Genomic DNA, 23,984 nt, shown 5'->3' with positions numbered 1-23,984 from the left:
ATGAGTTTTTGATTTTGCTCTTCAATTTTGTTTTTATATGGGGATTCTTAGAAATTAAAAAGTGTTCCTTTGCTGTCAGTGCCACTTTTCAAGAATTCCCTTTTTTTTCTCTTTTAAATAAATAATTTTTAGTGTTGGTATTGAGCAGAATACTGCATATGAATTGAAGTGTTTCTTTCAAAAAAATTCTCTTAATCATAGGTCACCTTCATGTGCATAATTAAATATTTTCTACTTCTTTCCATATGGAAACTAGTAAATGTATGTATATATATTCTCAAATGGAAGAGAAAATAATGTGTGTGTACCTAGTAAAGTGAATATGATACTTAAATGTTAAGTCTACAAAACTTGGAGTTATGTTGTATTGAAGGCATTTTTTAAAGGCTGACCTTATTTTTTACTTTTTTTTCTAGAAAATAGAGATTTAAGATAAATATTTTAGCCTGGCTATTTCAAAGTTAGGAATGTTTTTATATTTAAAATTATTTGTTTTGAAGCAGAATTGTTGCATTTTTAAATTTCCTTTCTCTGAAGTTAGATTCTCCTGATATAATTTCTTGATCTCTTTCTAGATATCTAGTTACTTCCTTATATTCACAAATTTGTTTTGCATCCTCTTCTAGAAAATGAGATATGAAATATAGTCTTTTATTCAACAATGCTAATTTTTATTCAACAAATTTTAGATAAGAGAATTTGTATATTAGTTCATAATAGAGTACCAAAACTGGGTGGCCTAAACAACAGAAATTTATTTTCTTATAATTCTGGAGGCTGGAAATCTAAGATCATGATTTTGTCAGGGTTGGATTTTTCTGACGCTTTTCTGCTTGACTTGTGGATGGCCATCTTCTACCTGTGTCTTCACAGAGTCTTCCCTCCGTGCATGTCTGTGTGTACATTTCTTCTTTTCATAAAGACACCAGTCATGTTGGATTAGAGCTCACCCTAATGTCTTCATTTTAACTTGATTGGCTCTTAAAGTGCCTATCTCCAAATACAGCCACATACTCAGAGACTGGGGTTTAGAGCTCCAACATACACGTTTTGAGGGGGACACAATTCACACCCTAACAGTGTTTTAGTTATGCTCGTAGCCCAGAGATGGAAACTAATCAATGTTCAATACCTTCTTGGTGCCCTGTGCTAAAACCTGGGGGTAATGTTGGGAAATGATAAGTTACAGAGTTAGGAGTTTGTGATTTTGTGGGAGAGAAAGACAAATAGATAATATAATCCAATGTAAAAATGATAATGAAAGTAAAATAAAAATGTAGAACAGGATGAGAGGGAAAAATATCGTTTAGGATGCTAACTTCTCATGGACTTGAGTTAGAAAGCTTAAAGTTCACAATTCATGGCAGTATGACCTTGGGCAACTTACTGGCTTTATAGCCTCGCTTAACTCATCTGTAAAATTGGAAGAATAATTTCTTTCCTTGGTTGTTGTGATGATTAAATGAAATAATGTATAAAAGTATCTACTGCAGTAAAAAGCCAAAGCAATATTAGCAATAATTATAGAATGTCATGAGTACTAAATAATCAGAATGAATGCACTGACAACCAGAATGATTGCTGGCTGTAAGGAACTGATATGGCTCTGTTGGTGTGTACTATCTGACCATCTGCTTTGCCAATAGACTTACTAGGGTCACAGTACATGTGGATTTCTTTCCACTTCTGAAACTAAACTGAGGGGCCTTTTCCCATGAACGCTCACATTCAGCAATGCAGTGATTACCTGGATATAAGGAGAATCCTAGTTGTGTGGTTATATGTGTTTGAGAGAGATATCATTATGTATCAGAACTGGGGGTTTGGAGATGGGGGGGAACTGTAGTTGCACAAAATTTTTCTTGGTGGTTCTGTTCCTCCCTCCTTTTCTTCTTCTCTTCTCACCAAAATACGTCTAAAACATTTGCCTAGAGTTACTAATGCAGGTGATGCTTGATGTAGTCCTTATTGGAGAATTAGACAAGGAAATGTGATGGCACTGCAGGCGGGGGGATCATGAACATTATTGCAAAGATCATGGTGTGTCCAGGGAATTGTAGGTGGTATTATTTGGTGGCTGAAGAATGAGGTGTAAAGCCCAATGTGTTGTGGGTGATTGTATGTTGCCCTGTATAAAATATATGGAGGTGGGAATCCTCTGGTCAGGACTTTAGAATTATGAGTTATCTGTTGAAGAATGCTTCAAATTTTTTTTCCAGTGAATTAGTTAGAGTTCTCCAGAGAAACACAACAAATGAGATATATACACACACTATAAGGAATTGGCATACAGGATTACAGATTATTAAGACTGACAAGTCCAAAATCTACAAAGCCAATGTCCCAGTTCAAGTCCAAAGGCCAGCAGACTACTGTAGAATCAGGAAAGAGCCATGTTTCAGTTTGAAGGTTGTTATACAGGAGAATCATCTCTTACATGGGGGGAGGGTCAACGTTTTCTTTTATTCAGGTCTTAAAATGACTGGATGAGGCCCACCCACATTAGAGAGAGCAATCTGCTTTATTTAGTTTACAGATATAAGTGTTAAACTCATCTAAAAATACCATGAAAAATACCCAAATTATGTTTGGGCAAATATCTGGGCACCCTGTGTCCCAGGCAAGTTGACATACAAAATTAATCATTGTAGCCAGTAAAGTAAAATCAAGTTGCACGTTATTTATTTTTGGTATTATTATTAATTATTGGCAATCATACATATTCTTTGACCATTTAGAAGTTGTCATGCATGGGGATGAGGTATTAACTGAAAATTTTGAGCTTATTAATTAATGCTTACAGCTTTTAATTCTAACCTGTCAATTTCCAAGTTATGTTCCAGTTTGAATTTTGTGTTGTCACTTTGAGAGCTGTGTGACACTCGATGTGATATATAAATGAAGTTATTCAGTGTAAATCAGAGTACTCGTTAAAAATGGTTCTGAGGGAAGGGATGTACCGTAGTGGTTTAGATATCAAAATATTTCATCATGTGACACAGGTGCCTTTTAGAAAGTTTTTTAAAAAGCTGTTTAAAAGAGAGGGTAGGAGCTTCCCTGGTGGCACAGTGGTTGAGAGTCCGCCTGCCAATGAAGGGGACGTCGGTTCGTGCCCCGGTCCGGGAAGATCCCACATGCCTCGGAGCGGCTGGGCCCGTGAGCCATGGCCGCTGAGCCTGTGCGTCCGGAGCCTGTGCTCCGCAACGGGAGAGGCCATGACAGTGAGAGGCCCGCGTACCGCAAAAAAAAAAAAAAAAAAAAAAAAAGAAAGAAAGAAAAAAAAAGAGAGAGGGTAGTATGGAAACTAAAACTCAGAGAATAATATTAGTCATCAAGTTGACTGGTCAGGTGTGATTTAAAGTTAATTTCAGTGTTTTTCCAATTTATCCTTAGGTCTTTTTTGGGGTGAGAACAAAGAGTAGATTCTTGTGTTAGAATTTTTATGATTCCAGCAAGTGAAATGACTTTATGGTTTTTCCCCAGTGCTATTGTTTTTATTTTAAACTCTAAATGTTTCTAAGAAGTGCTTTATTAATAGTTAGAACAGCAGATCAAGAATTCTAAAGACTTCTTTTTTCTTTTGATTTCATCATTAACCTCAAGGAAGTTGTTAAATACTTTGCATTGAGAAATAATAAGGATTAATCATATTAATGATTGGAAAGTGTTTTGTGGTTCATGAAAAAAGTGAATTTTAAATAATGTGCCTTTTTTCCCGTTTTTGTGAGTTGGGGGATACTAGAATAACTATGGAAGAGAGGAGGTTCAATTTATTTGAGCCCTGTTCCTACAGCTTACATTCTTTCCCATTTTGGCCTTCCATCTGCATGGTACAAGTACAGTTATGGCAGATGCCTGTTTTTGCTGAAGATCTTAAGTACATTAACTTTTTCAGTTAAGCCTGTCAGTGCATGTTTGTGGAATCATTAATAGAAATCATGTAAGATGTTTCAGCCTAGGTCTAGTGGACAAAGTAAGATATGAACGATTACAGATAGAAGGTATCCATTTTAGCTTCAGAGGATTTAAATGATGAAAACAGGGGACTGTTGATTACTCAAGATGTGTATTCCATTACTATATAAAACTACTGCATATTTGGTGAAACTTTGAAACTTGAAAAGCAGTGGGACAAAGTTGGTAGGGGTTGTTTATCAAACTCTGAAATGTTAAGACCACAAGGCACCATTTGGAATTAGAGATGGGTTGTATTTTGGTAAGATAAAAGGAATCTTAACTTATATTCATAATGAATGTATATGACCATGATAGCATTTATTCTGTGAATATTTATTGGGGATATACTTGTACAAAGCATTCTGCATAACTTTACACATATTAATTCATACAATCTTCATTAATCCACATGTAGTATCTTTCATTATTCCCATGTCTCCTGTTTTTCTTTTAGATAGTTATAAACTCCTTATAGAAAATTTGGCTTTACATAGTAATTGTTAGTCTCTCATCTCGTTTCATACATATATAATGCTGTCAAAGTATGAATATACTATTTTCAGATACAGAGTTTGTATAAGATTTTGAAAAATTACATTCACCTCAATAATTTAAGAAATATTGGACACCCAAGAAGTGCCTCATACTTATAATTGAAATATAAACGTTGCAGTTTTTCTTATAATATTGCCTTTAAAATATTGGGCATGAAATGTCTAAATTGTAAACTCCAGTGAGCCATGCAGATCAGAGTAGGAGTTGGGTGGGTTTGGGTTTCTTTAAAAATTTCACACTGAAATATCAAAGGGAAATGAGTAACCCAACACATTTTTTTTCTCACTAAATTCGTCATCCTTCAGTTGCCACAATATGGAGATGAGAGAAAACTACAAAATTATCCCCAAATTATTATACTCAAAAAGACTTATACCATTTTGATGGGATTAATCAGCTATCGTAGGTAATTTTTATGTTTTTTTAAGATAGAGAAACCTTTTATAAACATCACATTATAGAAAATCAGTGCAGTGAGTAAGCAGAGGTTTTCAAGCTGGCTAAACATTAGAATCACTTTTGGAGCTTCAGAAAGTACAGGCGAGAATTTTGTTGGGTGAGTTATAAGCATATGTATTTAAAAAATATAAAGGCAAAACAAAATGATACTGAGAGTTGATTCTTAAGTGCAGCCATGTTTGAGAACCAGTTGAACCTAGTTTAGACTTTAAATGACCGTAGCCAGATAGAAAATTTATCATTGTTGGTGCTAAATGATATTGATATGGACTGTAGACACTATTAGAAAGTGGCCGGTCTGGTACAGACTTCCATGTGGAATACAAGTAACTGGGAATTACAGGAAGTCAGCAGACAATACAGAAACCAATATGATAAAAGATTGGCTTTGTTCATTATTATGTTACATTGTCTTGAATCTAGGTCCTTATTTATGTTTTGCTCAGTTGATCTTTAATGGACAGAATTAATTTTTTAATAAATTTATCTAGCTTTATTGAGATATAATTGATGTAAAACATTTTATGTTGTACAATATGATGGTTTGTTACATGTATATATTGTGAAATGATTATCACAAATAAGGTTAGGTAACAGATCCATCACCTCACGTAATTAAAACTTTAGAGAGATGAATTTTAAAGTCTTCTGCTATTTATGTGTGTGTATGTATATAAATCTATTTTTAATTGTATCTTATTTGTTTCTTGGGGGGTTAGAATATTTTTTTATTTAATATACTTTCAAATTTCAAAGATGCAAGAATAGTACACATAACTTCCATCTGTCTTTTACCCAGATCACCAGTTCACTGATTTTTTACGTTTTGCCCCATTTGCTCTATCGTTTCTTTATGTGTGAGCTCATTATCATTTCTTCTTGTGTATGCTCATGCTGTCTTTTGCTCTTTCTCTCTCTAGCTTTCTCCTTCTCTGTCTTATAGAATTGTGAGATACTAGTGGGTGTTTTAATCTGTTAAATTTATGGCAACTTCTTGCACAATAGCAGACTAATAAAGACAATAAAATTAATAATCCATGAGTCAAATGAGAAATCACAGTGGAAACTAGAAGTGTATAAGGTGAGAAAAAAAATGAATGAAATCTTTTAAATTGAAAATGAAATAATTTAAACTGAAAAATATCACAATGTTTGATGTATAAATAAAGCTGTTATTAGAGGAAAATTTAGAGCCTTAAATGTTGACTCTTGAAAAACATCAGGTTTGGAACCTGACCTTCCTCACAGTGTAAAATTTGTTGATAACTTTACAGTTGGCCTTCTGTGTCCACAGTTTTGGATCTGTAGATTTAACCAATCATACTCATGTAGTACTGTACTATGTACATATTGAAAAAAACAAGTGTAAGTGGACTCTCGCAGTTCGAACCTGTATTGTTCAAGGGTTAACTGTATTAGAATAAAGGAAAAGCACAAAAGCCCACTATTTTTTTTCTTTTGTAAGAAATTAGAAAAGAACAGTGAACTAAATCTATAGATAGTAGGATGAAGAAGATATTGAAGAAAATAGTAAACATTCATAAGTTAGAAGACAAGCATAAGAATCAGCACAACTTTTATTTGAAAATGTTAATAAAATTGATAAAACCTTGGCAAAAGTGATCATGAGAAATATTGAAGGCTCAAATAATTATTATCAGAAATGAAAAAAGAGCATCATTGATCATCCTATAGACACTGCAATGAGATGTGAGCAACTTTGTTCGTCAGCTTGGGCTGCCATAATGAAATACCGTAGACTGGATGGCTTAAACAACAGGAATTTTTTTCTCACAGTTCTGGAAGTTGGGAATTCCAAGATAAAGGTGCTAGCTGATTCATTTTCCAGATAAGGGCTCTCTTCTGGGCTTGCAGACAGCTACCTGCTTGCTGAATCCTCACATGGATGTGAGAGGAAGGTCTGGTGTCTTTTCCTCTTTTTATAAGGGCACTAATCCCATCACGTGGACTTCACCCTATGAGATGATCTTCACTTCATGATCTCATCTAAACCTAATTACTTCCAAAGGGCCCTACTTCCTAATACCATCACACTGGGGGGTTAAAGCTTCAACATGAACTTTGGGGGAACAGAAACATTCAGTCCATAGCTTTACGCTAATAGACTTAAATTTAGGTTAAATGAACACATTCATTGGCAAATATAACTAGGAAAAGTTGTTCATTTAAGATGTTGAATCTAATTAAAAACGCTACCACAAAGACAGTTGGCTTTTACCAGTGAATTTTACAAAACCATTGAAAAGAAGAAATAACACCAGTCATACACATTTCTTCAGAAAATAGAAAAAGAGAGAACTTTCCAACCCATTACATGAAGGCAGTGTAAATGTTTAATAAACCTCTGACAAGGACCTTATAAGAGTAAAATTACAGGCTAATTTTTATCATGAACATAGAAGCAAAATTCTAAAGGTTGCATTATCAGATTAAAAAATTTGATTTGGAAAAAAGGAAATAAAATTTTGTTCACAAATGACATGTTTGTATATATAAAAAATTTGAAATAACTTGTAAACCCTTAGAATTTATAAGTGAATTTAGCAGTTACTAAATGCAAAAACTGTATAAAAATCTTAAGATATTTTTGTACATCAACAAGTAGAAAATGCAACTAAAGATATTATTTACAATAGCATCAATAATGTTTTTTAGAAATTTAACAAAAATTGCAAAAAGACTGCACTGGAGACTATAAAACACTGAGAAAAATTAAGGAAGATCTCAATAAATAGAGGAATATATTATATTTATAATTGAAAGGCTTGCGATTTTAAAAATGTCATTTTTGTCTAAAAAGCAGGTGAGGGACTTCCCTGGTGGTCCAGTGGTTAGGACTCTGTGCTTCCACTGCAGGGGGCCCCGGTTCCATCCCTTAATAGGGGAGCTAAGATCCCTCAAGCCACGCACATGACCAAAATACTTAAAAGTAAATAAATAAATAGCAGGTGATTTTGTGCAAATTTATTGTAAAATTTATATGGTAATGCAAAGATTCCCGAACAAAAAGCTATTTAGAACAGCTGACACATGGCAAAAAATTAATGCCAAATTGATTTTGAGTTATTTCATTTTGTTTATACAGTTGATCTTTGGACAACCTGGGTGTTAGAGGCACTGCCTCTCACAAAATTGAAGATCCACCTATAATTTATAATCAGCTCTCTATCTGTGGGTAGAGGATCTACCTGAGGATATATATATATATATATTGGATAGATACATATCCAATTGAGGATCATATAGCACTGTATTGAAAAAAATTTCCTATTGAAAAAGAATTTTTTTTTTGAAAAAAAATTTTTTTTTTTTTTTTTTTTTTTTTTTTTTTTTTTTTTTTTCGTTATGCGGGCCTCTCACTGTTGTGGCCTCTCCCGTTGCGGAGCACAGGCTCCGGACGCACAGGCTCAGCAGCCATGGCTCACGGGCTTAGTTGCTCCGCGGCATGTGGGATCCTCCCGGACCAGGGCACGAACCCGTGTCTCCTGCATCGGCAGGCGGATTCTCAACCACTGCGCCACCAGGGAAGCCCCGAAAAAAAAATTTTTAAAAATTAAAATATATTTTTTTAAAAAGATCTGTGTATAAGTGGACACTTTGCAATTCAAACCCATGTTCAAGGGCTAACTGTATCTCAGTTTTGGAGGGGGATAATGTCAGTTTTAATTGTTGATTTACATTTGATAGAGCTTGAATTCTATAAAGGATATATGATGAAACAAGGAATGGAAATCTGCGTATGTCGTGTTTTGTTTTAAAAAGTATTGTTTGTGCATTATTTTATAAATTAGAATTATTGTGGTGCCATCATATTATATCTAGTAAATTACTTTGTACTTACACATTAAATTTTTTATTATAATATTTTTGGTGTATGTGAAAGAAGCATTTGGAAATGTAACTGGATTTTTGCTAGGACATTACAAAGTCCAAATTTCTCCAAATATTTAAGAGAATACAATACATACTTTTGAATTAACTTGGTTTTCAAAAGCTAATGCTCGTACTATAGTTACATCTAAAGCTTTCAGGACACTCTAGGTATTCAGGAAAGCATGGGACCCTCATGTCCTGGCTTCACTGAGTATACCACTTCATAGCTCACTGCTAAATCATTCAATGATTTTTTGAGTACTTAACTTGTCTCCTATCACAATAAGTTTATGATTGTACTCTTTCTACCCTGATACATTAAATTTAAAAAAAATCTTGTTTCTCTTAATCACTTTCAAAGCCCCTTGGCTCTACTAAGCAAAGTTTACCTTTCAAGAGTGAGCTCCTAGCTCATTTTAGCATAAAGATTTTTTTAATCTTGTCAACCAATTTACCTTTCTAATCACAGTGATGTTCCATAGCAGTTAATATCTGTACCATCCATTTGTGTTCTTAATTATATTTAATTTTATTAGGCTTGTGTAATTTAAAATTATGGACATTTTCAAGTTTGTAGGAATCTTAATGATGGGTGAACACAGTCCTAAAAGATGAAATGATTTTAAGGTAATATAATTATAGCAGATCTGTATCCAGCAGAGAAGTGTCCTCTTAATCCATTTGAATTACTATGCTTATATTAGTTTTCTTGAATTTGTAGGGTATAAAAGAGTGAAGACTGTTTCACATTCTTTTACAGAAATTACTGTAAGGTAGGAAGTATGATAGAAAAGGCAGAAGCTTTGGGAAGACCTGGATTTAAGTACCTTGTGAGTAAAAACAGGAATTATAATACATAGCTTATAATACATATTTATTTTGAGGCATTAAATGGAATAATGACTGAAGCATTAAGACCTCTCATATGAAAATGCTTGATGTTCAAGTCATGTCAGATGTCTTTTTCTTTTCATTTTAGTGCCATAGAATAGCTATGTGTTCGTAAGCTTAATTTCTTTGGATTTGAATTCTTTTTCTTTTACTCATAACCCTGTGATCTTGGGCAAGTTACTTTGTTTCTCTGAAGTCATTTCCTGAATCTGTCACATAGATTCACAATAATTTTGTTTTCAGGGTCATCATGAGAAATAGTGTGAATATCGGGTATGGCTCTTGGAACATATACTATTATAGATAAGTGGGAGGTAGGTAGTAACAGGAATACCATTAACCAGTGACGTTATTATTTTAAATGTTTTGGACTTCCCTGGTGGTCCAGTGGTTAAGACTCCACACCTTCACGCTTCCAATGCAGGGACATGGGTTTGATCTGTGGTTGGGAAACTAAGATCCCACATGCCGTGTGGCGAGGCCAAACAAACTAAAACAAAACAAAACAAAAATCTCTCTTAGAATTAATAAAACAGCTATGATTTATTGAAAAAGAAAATAAAGTTTGGTCCTCCTCTGCTCTGCTTTTTTGGAAGAATCATTAACTATTGCTAGAACAGTGTTTCTAGAGAGCCTGTTATGTGGAGTTGCCAGTGTAAGAAGCAGCTAGGTCATAAGTTAAACTAATTTTTGATTTGGGACTCCTATTTAAAATCAGGCTTTAAAAAACATCCATGATGTAATACCATGAAATGTGTTCTTAACTGGCAACAATATAGCCATTTCTTAGTATTTTAGATCTGTTTACTGTAAAGGAGGACTGCACATATTTGGGGAGAGTGCACCAGGGTTTACAAAGGTGAATATCAGTATGTCATACAGCTTATGATTTTAAATTATATCATCTCAAGCCTTCCAAATTTGAAGAAACTCTGTTTTTGGCCATTTTCACTTGTTGTGGTAATAGTTAAACGGCGGAATTTAATTGAATTGACTGGAATGGCAAGGAAAATGCTGTGCGTAGCCAGGGCACCAGGTGGCACAGTGAGCTGTATGCAGGAGACATCTTATGGCTTAACCAGAGGATCTGCCTGGGAGATGGGATTCCATCAGATTCTGGGAGATTCCTTGTAAATGTGGAAGGATTGAATTCTTGAGCCAAGTAGCTGTCACCTGCAGTTACTCTCTTCAAATATTTCCAAAGATCCTTATTTCTGTTGCTTACATGATATCCTGTTTACCCACCCACAAAATGTTAAAGACATAGATTTACTGGCTTGGATGGTCAGTTGAGTCCAGGACATCTCTGTGCAGTCCAAGTCACTCCACTTGTCTTAAAGCCCACACCTCCCTATTCTTGTTCAATAGTTATGAACACTGGGTTCATACAGGTTTCAGCATACTAGGGCTTTGTTCCGTATTCTGTCTGAAACTTAAAATTTTTTTTCTTTTTTATCTCAGAAAGAATTTCACAACAAATTTGTGTAGTTACGGACGCAAAGGAAGATGAAGAACATGTAGGTCATCGTCTTGAAGAAATGCTAAAAAATGAATTAAATGTAAGTATTCAAAGATCCAGTTTGATAAAATACATTTGATTGCCACAGATTTTTATCATACAAAGATGCTTTCCTTGAGAAGGCATAAAAGTACTTTCAAGCTAATTTTCTTATTTTGCTATAATGAAATCCTGTGTTTTGCCATCACTTTTGACTTGAAATACAATTCGTTCCCCTTCTCCACTCCTCTTCTGGATTTCCTCCCCACCTTCATTCTGCGAGTTCTATTTCTCCTTTAAAATTCAGCGTCAGTGTGACTTCTTTAGAAACCACCCCCCCCCCGCCCCCGGTGCACATGAGCCCCTGCATGAGGTTGACACTTGTCTTGAGAGCCACGGTGCCCAGCACATGCTAGATGCTTACTAAAGTTTGTTGAATACATGAAGAAAAGAAAGATTAAGAGGAGAGAGGAAAAAAAAGAAACAGAAATGCAAAAGGTAGGATAATTATGATATTGAAGAAGTGAATGGATGTTTCTTGCCCCCCCCTCCCTTTTTTGGACTGATCAATGTCCAAGTTAACCTCATATTTAGTATCAGGGTTAAGGAAATGCTAGAAGTAGCCGTGAGTGTGAGGAGGTGTATAGGAATTATTTACTACTTTTACCCCTAAGGACATCCATTATTTTTATGACAATTTTGTGCTTTGAAATGTTTTCTTGCCAAGCTGATTTTATTGTTTTCATCAGTTTCCTTGTTTTCATTAAAATGTGTAACTGCCTGGGTTTATGATCAACATTTCATGGCTTTTTAACAAGGTACATAATTCTAGTTGAAAGGAAAAGGAAAAAGTTTATTTTAGTAAGCTAGTTCTATCATGATAGCACAGTCAGTAAAGAGAACAGTCTCTGGTATCAGATTGCCAGTGCTCAGATGTCTGTTTTATTGCCTAGTTTCCTTATCTTAAATGGAAAATGTTAATAACATCTGTACTGTAAAGTTGTTGGGACAACTGAACTTTAAAAATGTATTTTAATGTGGTTAGAAAAGCATCTGCCATACCGTAAGTTTTCAACGAATATGAACTATAAGAGACTTAACAATGACATCTATTGTTAACATCTCAGCTCATCAGCTGAGATGAAGGTGTGACAGTATTAAGCAGTAGATAGTACGAGTTCCCAAATTTCAGTCCTGTATTAAATACATGAACTGTTAAATACATAGATTCCTGGAATGTGTAAATATTTAGTGAATCATCTGGGATAAGTTCTGGAATTTCAGTTTTTAACAAGCTCCCCGTGGTCGTTTTGATAGCAGTCAGTGTTAAATTCTACCAGTAGCATTTGGAGCAACAAGCTAAAGCTGGAAAGAAATGGCAGCCACCTCAGCTGTCTCTTGGGTATAAAGGTTATACTACAGTCTTCTTTTCCAAGTTGCCTTTATTCGTAGGCTTTCTGACTATTTCTCCTCTGTTGCTGGAATTTTTAGCACTTTGTTCTTTGCCTTCTATCTCAAATCCACCTGTTAAGAATCTGTTCCTAAGTTCTGTGCCCTAATTTCTCTGCTGCATCCTGCGGGATATTTAAGTGTAGATAACTTCCCATGGTCTGACCTCGTGAGGCAACGTTTTGCCTGAAAAATCGTCTTCTACTCTTGGATAATTTCATTCATGCTTTATCCATTCAGTGCCGAAGCCAATAAGACGGAGCCCTGAAAGAGTGTTACTGGGACTTTGGCTATCAACCCTAGGTTTAGAAGCTGGGTTCTACACTCTTGTAGCATCCTGTGTGACTCATTCCTTGATCTTCCCAGTGTTAGATTCTACAGAGAGTCCTTTTTGTTACAATTATTGTGATAGTCTCTTTTTGTTGTTACTTTTCCTGGATATGTTTGGTAATTATTGATCTAAAACAAATAGACTGCCAGATATTTCTTCAGCAAAGATAGGTTTCTCCAGTATAAGCAGACAATTGAAATTTGGGGTCTGCAACCATTACAAGCCACTTGCAAGTCCCCCCATAGCAAGGGAAGGACACTTTTATAGAAGGAACAAGGAAGTTGGGAGGGCTAGAGTAAATAGACAGCCCATGGTTTCTATTTGCTGAGTCCTCACCAGGAGAGAAGAGGACCGTTTCTTCTTGTTGGGCTCAGCTGTGGTCGCAGGGTGTGAGGGTTCCCCCTTCTGGTCTCCCAACTCTGTTTTAAGAGAGAAATTTGTTTATTCATTGTTTTGTGTGTTTTTTTCTAATTTTTATTGGAGTATTGGTGATTTACAATGTTGTGTTACTTTCTGCTGTACAGCAAAGTGAATCAGTTATACATATATCCACTCTTATTTAGATTCTTTTCCCATATTATAGGCCATTACAGAGTATTGAGTAGAGTTCCCTGTGCTATACAATAGGTCCTTATTAATCATCTATTTTACATTTAGTTGTGTGTATATGTCAATCCCAATCTCCCAATTTATCCCTCCCCCCCTTTCCTCCTTGGTAACTGTGTAAGTTCATTTTCTGCATCTGTGACTCTATTTCTGTTTGGTAAAGAAGTTCATTTGTACCATTTTTTAAGATTCCACATATAAGCGATATCATATGATATTTGTCTTTCTCTGTCTGATGTACTTCACTCAGTATGCCAATCTTGAGGTCCATCCACGTCGCTGCAAATGGCATTATTTCATTCTTTTTTATGGCTGAGTAGTATTCCATTATATATGTGTATACCACATCTTTTTAATCCATTCATCTGTTGATGGACATTTAGGTTGCTTTCGTGTCCTGGCTGTTGTATGTAGTGCTGCAGTAATACATTGGGTCCATGTATGTTTTCAAATCATTGTTTAAATAATGATATGATGTCGAATTTAGGGATACACACAATGGTGTGTAACTGGCGCTGTGTGATTTTTTTTTTTTTTCAGTGCCTTCGCTTCTCAGGTCCTGTCCTTCTCATTTCCAGTGTTCGTTGTTTTCAGTGCACTTCATCTACCTATCTGTTGGGCCCAGTCTGGATATAGCCATCATCTTAACTGTGCTGAAAAATAAATACTAAGGCCATTTCTTAACTTCTGACCACAATATTTTACCTTTCCTTATCTTATACTAAATTGCTCTAACTGCACATATTTAAATTTTATAGGAAACTCTAATCCCACTGTCTTCTCTCTTTCAACTACCTTTTGTTTCACACTTTACTTAGATACCATGATCCATCATTTCAGTGGATCATGGATCTTTTGCCAATATCTTTAATTCCCTTGTCCTTCTATTAAACACAGTTAGTAAAACCTCATTCATGTTTTCAATCTAACTTTTCACTTCTCTGAGCCTATATTCAGTCTTAACACTGCTGGAGAAAAGTATACAACAGTGTAGATTATTGTACTTTAAAAATACTGGTATTCAGGGCTTCCCTGGTGGCACAATGGTTGAGAGTCCGCCTGCCGATGCAGGGGACACGGGTTCGTGCCCTGGTCCGGGAGGATCCCACGTGCCGCAGAGTGGCTGGATCCGTGAGCCGTGGCCGCTGAGCCTGCGCGTCCGGAGCCTGTGCTCCGCAGCGGGAGAGGCCACAACAGTGAGAGGCCCGCGTACCGCCAAAAATAAAAACAATTAAAAAAAATAGTGGTATTCATTCTTCACTGGGCCCTGAATGTTGTAAAGCAAAAGCATACCGTGATTCCATTGTGAGCTCCCCATTCTCCTCAGTGGGTATTTTAAACCTTTTCCTCTCTCCTTAAATGTCTAACCCAGGTTTCTTAACCTTGGTACTATTGGCACTTTGGACTAGATATTGTGAGGGACTGTCCTGTGCCTTGGACACTGTTTAGCTAGCAGCATCCCAGGATTCTACCCACTAGCTGACTGTATTATACCCCCTAGTTGTAGCAAACAAAATGTCTCCAGACATTGCTAAATGTTGCCTGGAGGGGAGACAAAATCATCCTCCAGTTGAGAACCACTGGTCTAACTTCACCATCTTTACCTCCACTCTTAAATATGGTCTTATCTCTTACTTCAGAGTATAATTATATACTCCAATATGGGAACATTCGTATCTTCCAAGCACCAAACCTTTAAAGAATCTTGCGTCTGTAGCCATCTTCTCATTGAGACTATTTCCTCTCCTGATCTCCGGTTCTCTTCCCCCCCCTTCCCCCTCCCCCATTAACAGATACATGTTCCTTCCATTAAAACAAAAACAAAGAAACAGTTCTAAACCCAAGGTTACACTGTAGCCAAGCTTCTTTAAAATAATTTATCTTCTCATTCCTCAGTCCACTGCATTTTGACTTCCTCCCCAACCTTCCGAAGGAACTGCTCTCGGTGAAGTCCTCAGTGACCTTCCTATGGGAAATCCACAAGACATTTATCAGTCCTTACCTTATTTACTGCACCACTTGACTCTCTTGTCTGATACTATTTTTTCTAGAAGGAGTCTCATCCAGTAGATTCTGTAACATCTTGTTTTTCTTTCATCCTTTTTCATTTTTGGCTGCTTCTTCTCAGTTTCTTTTGCAGAATTCAAGATTCTATTGATGATTTTTAGATTTTTGTACATAGGTAATTGGACTTCTTTAAAAAAAATGCTGATGGCTTCACATATCCTCATTTGCTAGGGACACAAAATATTCTCTAGCCCTGTGTTTAATTATTCATTTTCCTGCATTTCAGATCTGTATATTCAGTCAGAGGTCCCTTAAATGTTGACGATGTCGATGATATTTCACATTCACAAATTCTTTTTCCAGCCAGTCCTTCTCCATCTGCTTAGGTTTCAGTCTCTGAAAATGCATATCATTTCCTCATTCCCTAAACCTCGTATAAAGTTTGACTCATTCTCTATCTCACTCCCAAAGCAAATCAAGTTCCAAAACGTTTGAATTCTACCTCTCATTATCCTTCATATGTGTCCTTTTATCTTCATTGCCACTGTCCTAGGCACCCCAGCTGTTGTCTGGACTATTGCAACAGCCTGTTAACTGACCTCCAGCCTTCAATCTTGCCCCTCTCAGATTTATTCTTTATGGGGCCATTTGAATGATTGTTCTAAATTGTTTATCATGTTATTCCCCATTCAAATCTGTTTCTTGGTTTTCCACTGCTTCTAAATTAATATAAAAATTCCTTGCTGTGTCTTATAAGATCTCTCACATGATTAATACTACTAATAAAAATAACAGAAACAACAATAATAACAGCCAAAGATTTTCAGCACTAATTTTATGCTAGGTACCATAGCAAATGCTCCTAACAACCTTTTGAAATGGGTACTGTTAACGTGTTTTTTTCCAGATGAAAGAACTGAGGCATAGAGGGGATGTTTAAATGGTTCTTGTTAACATTGTTGTGAAGGGGCAGAACAGGGACATGGAGATGAACTTGGATTCATGTAACACCAAAATCTGTCTTCTTAACTGGCACCCTTGCCAAACAGCCCTGCACTCTCTAACTAACTGTGCACTCTCTACTGTGCCAGCTCTACTTTTTGCAGCTTCTCAAATGTGATAGTACTTTCTTACCTCCAGGGCCTTCACCCACGATGTCATTTTCCCCAGGGAGCTTTTCCTGTTTGTTTTTCCCCTGAAGTCTGGTTTATGTACCCTTCTATAGTGTTTTGTGAGAGGCTATACAACCCCATGTGAGGTCTTCCCAAAGCATGAGTCTTGATAAAAGGGGGACATTTATTGAATGTTGAATAAATAAATAAATGAATGAATAAATGATCACAACTTCTTATTACTAAGTTGGACATTGTATTATATATTGTATTGTGCTTGCTGCATAACAAGTTACCCCCACATTTAGTGACCTTAAGTAACAAACATCTATTGTCTCAGTTTCTGTGCGTTAAGAATCTAGGCACAGCTTAGCCAGGTTCCTTTGACTCAAGGTCTTTCATTTGATTACAGTCAAGCCATCTGTCCTCTATAGGCTGTCCTCTACAGTCTAATCTGAAGACTTGATGTGGAAGTAGATTCTACTCTCAAACTTACGTGGTTGTTGGCAGGTCTCAATCCCTTACCGTGTAGGCTTCTCCACACGCCTGCCTCACCACATGGCACTCAGGATTGAAGGCTCAGTACTTTGGTAAACTAATCTCAGAAGTGACATTCCATCATTTCTTTTGTATTCGGTTCATTTGAAGCAAGTCTGTATGTCCAACACACACTCAAGAGGAGGGAATTATACAAGGTTGTGAATACTGGGAAGTGTGGGTATCGTTGGGGGGTGTGTTTTAGAGACTGATTATCACAAACTGTTACTATCTCAAAATAAATCTTCTAAGTTGTAAAAAAGAAAACACCCACTAACATGACCATCCTGGTTTCCTGTAGCATGTTGAGGCAGGACTCTATATAGACCTGAGTCTTCTCTGAACATCAGAAATTTGCTTTATTGTACCTAAAATTTCCTCATCAAGATCATCATCCATCTCAACTATAATTCCCTAGTCAAATGAGTGGAGGTACAGTCTATTTTATATGGATTCTAGGTCTTAGTAATTGAGTCTAACAGAAATTCTGTATAAAAAACTCCAGAGATGATCAGAAAATTCTGAATAGTTTTGGAATCAACAATGGACAAGAGGCGCTAACTAGCCAAAACCAACAGCCTGAGGACATGCTCTCACCAAGGAATTAATATACTCTCCTGAATTAAATGTCATTCTATCCAATATAAACCAACCAAGAAAAGGATTAATGACTAATTTGTTTAGATTTTTATGTTGATCAGTCCATAGTATAGCCATAGGTAACCTGCTGTATAATCTGATGAAACATACTGAGTATAACATGAATTTTAGAAGAAATGAGTCTAATGAAGGTAGAACTTGTAAAATGGAACTTTGTGTGTCCTGTTAACTTACTCAGACAATCTTGGTTGACCTTCAGAGGAGATGTCATTCATTTCTGCTAAATCTGCCCTGGCCTCTAAATTTGCCTAAAAACTATTAAACCACACAAGGACTTATCAGGATGTTTTCTCTCGTAAACAGTCACAAGACTAACAATTATGGAGTGCCTTCCATTTGCCAGAGAGAATATTATGTACCTTAATCCTTTAAAATGAACCTATGACTTTCCCTCTCATGTTACAAATAGAAATAGGGAAACCTTATGGCTTAATACTTTGTCTAAGATTATATAACTAATTGAATGTAGGTGCTGCTTGATTCATTATGATTTCTACTACTGAATATTTTTCTAAGAAACGGTGAAATGAAAGAATTTTAAGTTTGACAGAAGGATTGTATCTAAGGTCAGAAAGAAGTCTCCTTGTAAAAGAAATTACCAGTTTTCTATAATTTTCTCCCTTTATAAGGGCACATTTATCTTATGGCATTTTTCAGCCCATAACTTTTAGACAAACGCAAAATGCCACATATTCTAATATTTTTACCTCCAGAGCTTTTGTCTCATTTTGCAAAGGACATATAAAAAGCATGAAGTCACCACTATTAAAATCCAGGCACCTGTAGGGCAGATCTGTGTAGGTGTGGAGCTGCTCAATGCACAACGGAAGGATTGTTTTATTGGCATGAAAAGAAAGGATGTTTCCTGATGAAACTAAAGGAAGAAATTGAGTATGCTTATTATAATTATCCATGCTAGATTTTGAGATATACCTTAGTGATGAACTGAATATCTCAACTCTAATGTAATGATACACACCAAATACATGGAAGAGGTTGCTAAAAAGTGAAATAAGGAATTAACTGAGTAGAGACTTACTGCTCCCACCCTCCATACACATGCAGATTTCACTCAGACTTAAATTTCAAGACTTCATTTTCAGGCTTGTTAGATTCCTTCTTTGATTTCTTTAAGGAGGTCAAGTACTTCACAGAACCTACCTACTTTGGAGATAGAGGTCTCTAGAAGATACGTCAGGGCAGTAGACAGTGATGGAAGAGACCTTGCCCCTTCTTCCCAACTCTCATTGAAAAATAATTTTTGCTATATACTGTGCTGACAACAGTAAGGGATTTATAAGTAGGAAGATTGGTCTTTCATTAGTTACTTAATTCATGAATGTCTTTACCAAATATTAAATGCCTATTAAGATTTAGTCACTGGATTTATGCAGTTGAATAAGCAGGTATTGTTCCCTGTCGTCAAGGAACATACTGTGCAGTTGGGGATAAAACAGTATACAAACACACAAAAAATGTTTAATTACAAATTGCGATAATGATACTAAGGAAAAAGTAAACTGTCCTTATGTAAGAGAGCCCTGGACAGTGATTTAAGTTGGGAGTAGAGGGCAGTAAAGTGAGCATCTCTTGGCAGATGTGGCATTTACTTAAGGCTAAACTGGTATTCAGGAGTTAGCTATTTAAAGAGAAATACAGAAGGAACAGTGTGTGAAAGGTCCTTGAAGAGCTTCATTCAGGGGCACTGAAATAAGACTTGTATGACTGGAGTGGAGGTGGACTAGTGGGAGGTGAGGATAGAGACTGCGATGGGTCTAAATGCAGCCTCGCAGGCTTCGTTAAGCATACTGTGACTACCACCACCTACACTACTACTGTAACCACTACCATTACTTACATTTTGTCCTACAAGCAAAATGAAGTGGTAGAAGTCTTCAGCAGAAAATGTCATGATCCAATTTACAGATATAAAAAGACTGTTGGCTGCTGCTGCTTAAAAGTAAAATTCTATGGAAAAAGACAGGTAGTATTTAATGTTTTTATACATCACAGAACCCCTAAAATCACAAGTGTCTTCAACCCAGTTTTTGTTCCTATAATAAAAGAAAAGAAGCTCCTGAAGAATGCTGATCTATAATCTGGACAAATAGGGACCATAGGGGCTTTTTGTGTGTTTTGCTTATCCACCCCTTCCTGTTTCCTGGAGCACATAATTTAATTATTGTTTTGTGTAACCACAAATGACAAGCAGGATATAACTGAAAGTCATTTGTTTTCCTGGGTGAAAGGCATGCTTTGGTTTTGTTGAGGTTGTCTGTGGTACCTAGTTTATTTTTCTTAATGCCCTCAAGGTTTTGTCCAGAGTATGGATCTGTGCCTTTTTTTTTTTAATAGACATAACTAAATTCAGTGTATGACATATTTGTTAAGCAAAACATCCAAAATAGCAAATGAAGTAAGAAGAAAAGCAGAAATTAAAGAAATAGAACAGATTCAGTCATTTCAGCATTGTAAGACCTGTTCAGATTAGGGTTATTTCATGCTTATTTTGGCACATAACATTTTAAAATATTATGTTTAAAATACCAATTTTTCATTTTTTTGAAGCTGAACACTGTACATTGTAATAGTGAAATAACACTGTGAAAAATGTTTCTTGGGCCTCTGACTCTGAACAATGCCAACAGAATTAATTCATTTACAGTATGCGGTTTTGGTGTATGTACAAGACTACATAAATTAGCTGAAGACCATCCACTAAAATCCATTTCGTTTGTTTGGGATGTTAGCCAGATTTCCTGATCAGTTTTCCAGAGGTAAAAATGTCCAGAATCACGGGACCACCTAGTTGCTTGGGATGGTATTAATTATGTTCATGCTCTATTTAATAAAATTAACAGTTTATAATTATAATTGGTTGTCAGAGTTTTAGAATTTGGTTATTAATGAGGGAGTAAGGATAATCCTCCCTAAATGCCACTTTCTCTACTTTTTCTTTGTATACTTAACATGTATTCACCTTTCGTATCTGTGTGTATTTTTGAAGCATAGGGACATATTGAAATATTACTCTTTCTAAAGGAACCAGATGGTTAATTTGTAAAAATGCTAATCCTTGTGCGCTTAGCAATGAGGTCACTGCACACAAGTTCTAGTTACGTTATGCTAAGTTAAAAACAAATAAGCCGAAAGAGTAGCCAACATCTAGCTTTGGGGGGATATATTTGTAAAAATCAGATCTTCTCTTGTAATTCAGGAAATTGATTTTACACACATGGTAAATATGTTTAGAGGGAAAATTTTTATAAGAAGCTGAAAAAAATTGCTCTTTGGCATGTAGATTATAGTTTCCAACTTTCAACAGTTGATTTTCATGAATATGTATACACTAATTTTCTTATGCTATTTAAATTGAGATAAAGTTTTAAAACTTATTCACTGATGTCATTTCATTTTATTGATTTCTTTTTGGTTCTGAATAGAGGATATGTAATGTTTTTAAAATAATAATTTTTTAAGTATTAATGTTTCCCTAATAATTGAGTTTGGTGATACATTTCAACTATTTGTGGTATGACTATACTTAGTAACACCATAAAGTAGATTATTCTTTTGTTCTGGTGGCTTTAAGTAAATAATGGCTCCAAGGTTTTTGCTGTTTTAGGGAAACTAAACCAAATATACCCCTTTGAACTTGTGGTCAGAATAAATTATCCATGGTGTCTTGATACCTAAGAACTTGTTTTCAAAGCCTTGTAGTACTTGTCTCCTTAGGTTAAATATCTCCTCTCCTTCTCATATCTTCAGTGACTGTTTGCTGCATGTGAGTCAGAGTCTATACATTTTGACCCATTATTTTAGACCTCTTACAGTCGGTGCTGAACCTTTTACTCACAATGTCAACTCTCTTGTGGCCCAGCATATTGTCTTACTCATGCTTTGAAATTTTGTCGTTTTCTCTAACTCTTTTTTACTCAGTGTTCTGCTTGATCGCATGCCATCCTTGTCAGTTCTGTTTAATACTTGATTTAATATTACTCTTTCCATGAAGTTGTTCCCATTTTTTTCTGGTTCTTGGACTTTCTAAACTACTTACCAACAGTGGTGTCATTCTGCATATGCTCCTTTTTATTGTTATTCTTTTGCCTGTCTCTTTCACCATCTCTTTTATTGCTGATCTCTTGCACAGTGCTGTGTATATGGGGGAGCCAGATAAATAGTTGTGGTTAGTGGTGGTAGAATGATGAACAAGCAAGCTTCTGGAACACCCCTCCACCTGGACATCAGCCAAATGTGTTTCTGGAGATAAAGAGGTAGCTGCTGGGCGTCCATCAATCATGTGAACATTTGAGAAGAGTTTAGAACACAGAGTACACCCAAGAAGTTATAATTGATTTCCCAACCAGAAGAAAACTGTTTTTACAAATGGAGGGAAAAAAATAGCAAATAAAAGATGTTGATGAGATGAACTGGAGTTAGCTGTGGTGATAAAGTTGGTGGCCAGAAGCCTTCTGTCAGGAAAGGGGGAGGGAGAGAGAGAGTGATGGGGAACTGAGCTCTGCTGAGGGGGAATTGCAGTGACATGAAGAAACAGGTCCATAAGCAACATTTTAAGGTTTATTCTTTAGGATCTGTAATAAGATTCTATATCAGGATATGAATCTACCTTTCTGTATCATCTAGAAACATACTGCTTAAAAAATATCCTGAAGTAGATAATTGTTCACATACTTCTGAAATAAGGCACATGATCATTTTTTTGTTATTTTTGCTCAAAATGTAATTTATCCTTAATATTTAAAAAACATTTTGGGCCTATGGGCTAAATGTATATTCAATAGGTTACTATTATGTAACTCATAATGGAAAGTTGTATGAGATGGAAATCTTATTTTATATGTACAGTAATTATATTTTTCACTCAAGAGGAAAATACATTAATAAAAATCACTTACTATGTAGGGTCTGAACAATTATATTGGCAGTATTTGGATTGTACAAGTGTTAGGGTGGTATTAAATATTCCTTAAAAGTTGGGAATTCCCTGCGGTCCCATGGTTAGGACTCTGAGCTCTCACTACTGAGGGCCCGGGTTTGATCCCTGGTCACGGAACTAAAATCCCATAAGCCGCACAGCATGGCCAAAAAAAGAAAAAGAAAAAAGTTAATCAGTGCATTGTTTCTTTGTTGGTTACATATGAAGGAACTCTTCACTAAGCTACTCATGCATGTTTATAGCTGATTTTAGTTTTCTTCTTTTATTTCCTATCTAATTTAAAATTAGAGACAGTGTTAAAAACTTGGTAGCAGACAGAGTTCCAGCTGAGAATGTATTTTGTTCTATTTGTTTTTAATTTTTATTGGAATATAGTCGATTTCCAGTGTTGTGTTAGTTTCAGGTGTACAGCAAAGTGAAGCAGTTACACATATACATATATCCACTCTTTTTTAGATTCTTTTCCCATATACATCATTACAGAGTACTGAGTAGAGTTCCCTGTGCTATACAGTAGGTCCTTACTAGTTATCTATTTTATATATAGTACTGTGTATATGTCAATCCCAATCTCCCAATTTATCCCTCCCCCTTCCAGTAACCATAAGTTTGTTTTCTGTATCTGTAATTCTGTTTCTGTTTTGTAAATAAGTTCATTTGTATTATTTTTTTAGATTCCACATGTAAGCTATATCATAGAGACCTCATCTAGCCATTTTGAACACACTTGTCATATTTATGGTATGTTATTTTAAAATTATATTAAAACACTTGTCTGATAAAATACAATTTTAGTATTTCCCTTGTTAAAAAATGACTCAGCTATAACTTTTAAGTTGTTAGACTATTACTGCTTTGGTGTCAGCTACTGATTTCTGAATAAATGCTAAAGACCAAAAACCACAACTCTACATTTAGCCCAGGATTTTGCAGTTGCTACGTTATTAACATTTTGGGACAGATAATTCTTTGTTCTGGAGGCTGGCCTGCGTGTGCATTATAGAATATTTAATAGCATCCCTTTCCTCTACCAACTTGGCACTGGTAGTACTTCCTTCTCCCACTTCTGAC

General features: G+C 35.7%; 1 protein-coding gene across 4 annotated transcripts in view; it reads left to right on the top strand.

The window, feature by feature from the left end:
* Positions 1-23,984, top strand: part of CRPPA (CDP-L-ribitol pyrophosphorylase A) — a 327,279-nt gene that overhangs the window by 139,064 nt on the left and 164,231 nt on the right. For all 4 annotated transcript variants that reach the window (XM_059074968.2, XM_067042599.1, XM_067042597.1 and 1 more), the window contains exon 6: positions 11,218-11,315. In XM_059074968.2, coding sequence (XP_058930951.1) covers positions 11,218-11,315 — 98 coding nt within the window. The remainder of the gene's footprint in view (positions 1-11,217; positions 11,316-23,984) is intronic.

Source organism: Kogia breviceps, chromosome 9 (assembly GCF_026419965.1).
Source record: "Kogia breviceps isolate mKogBre1 chromosome 9, mKogBre1 haplotype 1, whole genome shotgun sequence".
NCBI lineage: Eukaryota > Metazoa > Chordata > Mammalia > Artiodactyla > Physeteridae > Kogia > Kogia breviceps.
Note: the sequence above shows the minus strand (reverse complement) of the source record. Positions and strands in the feature narration are given on the sequence as shown.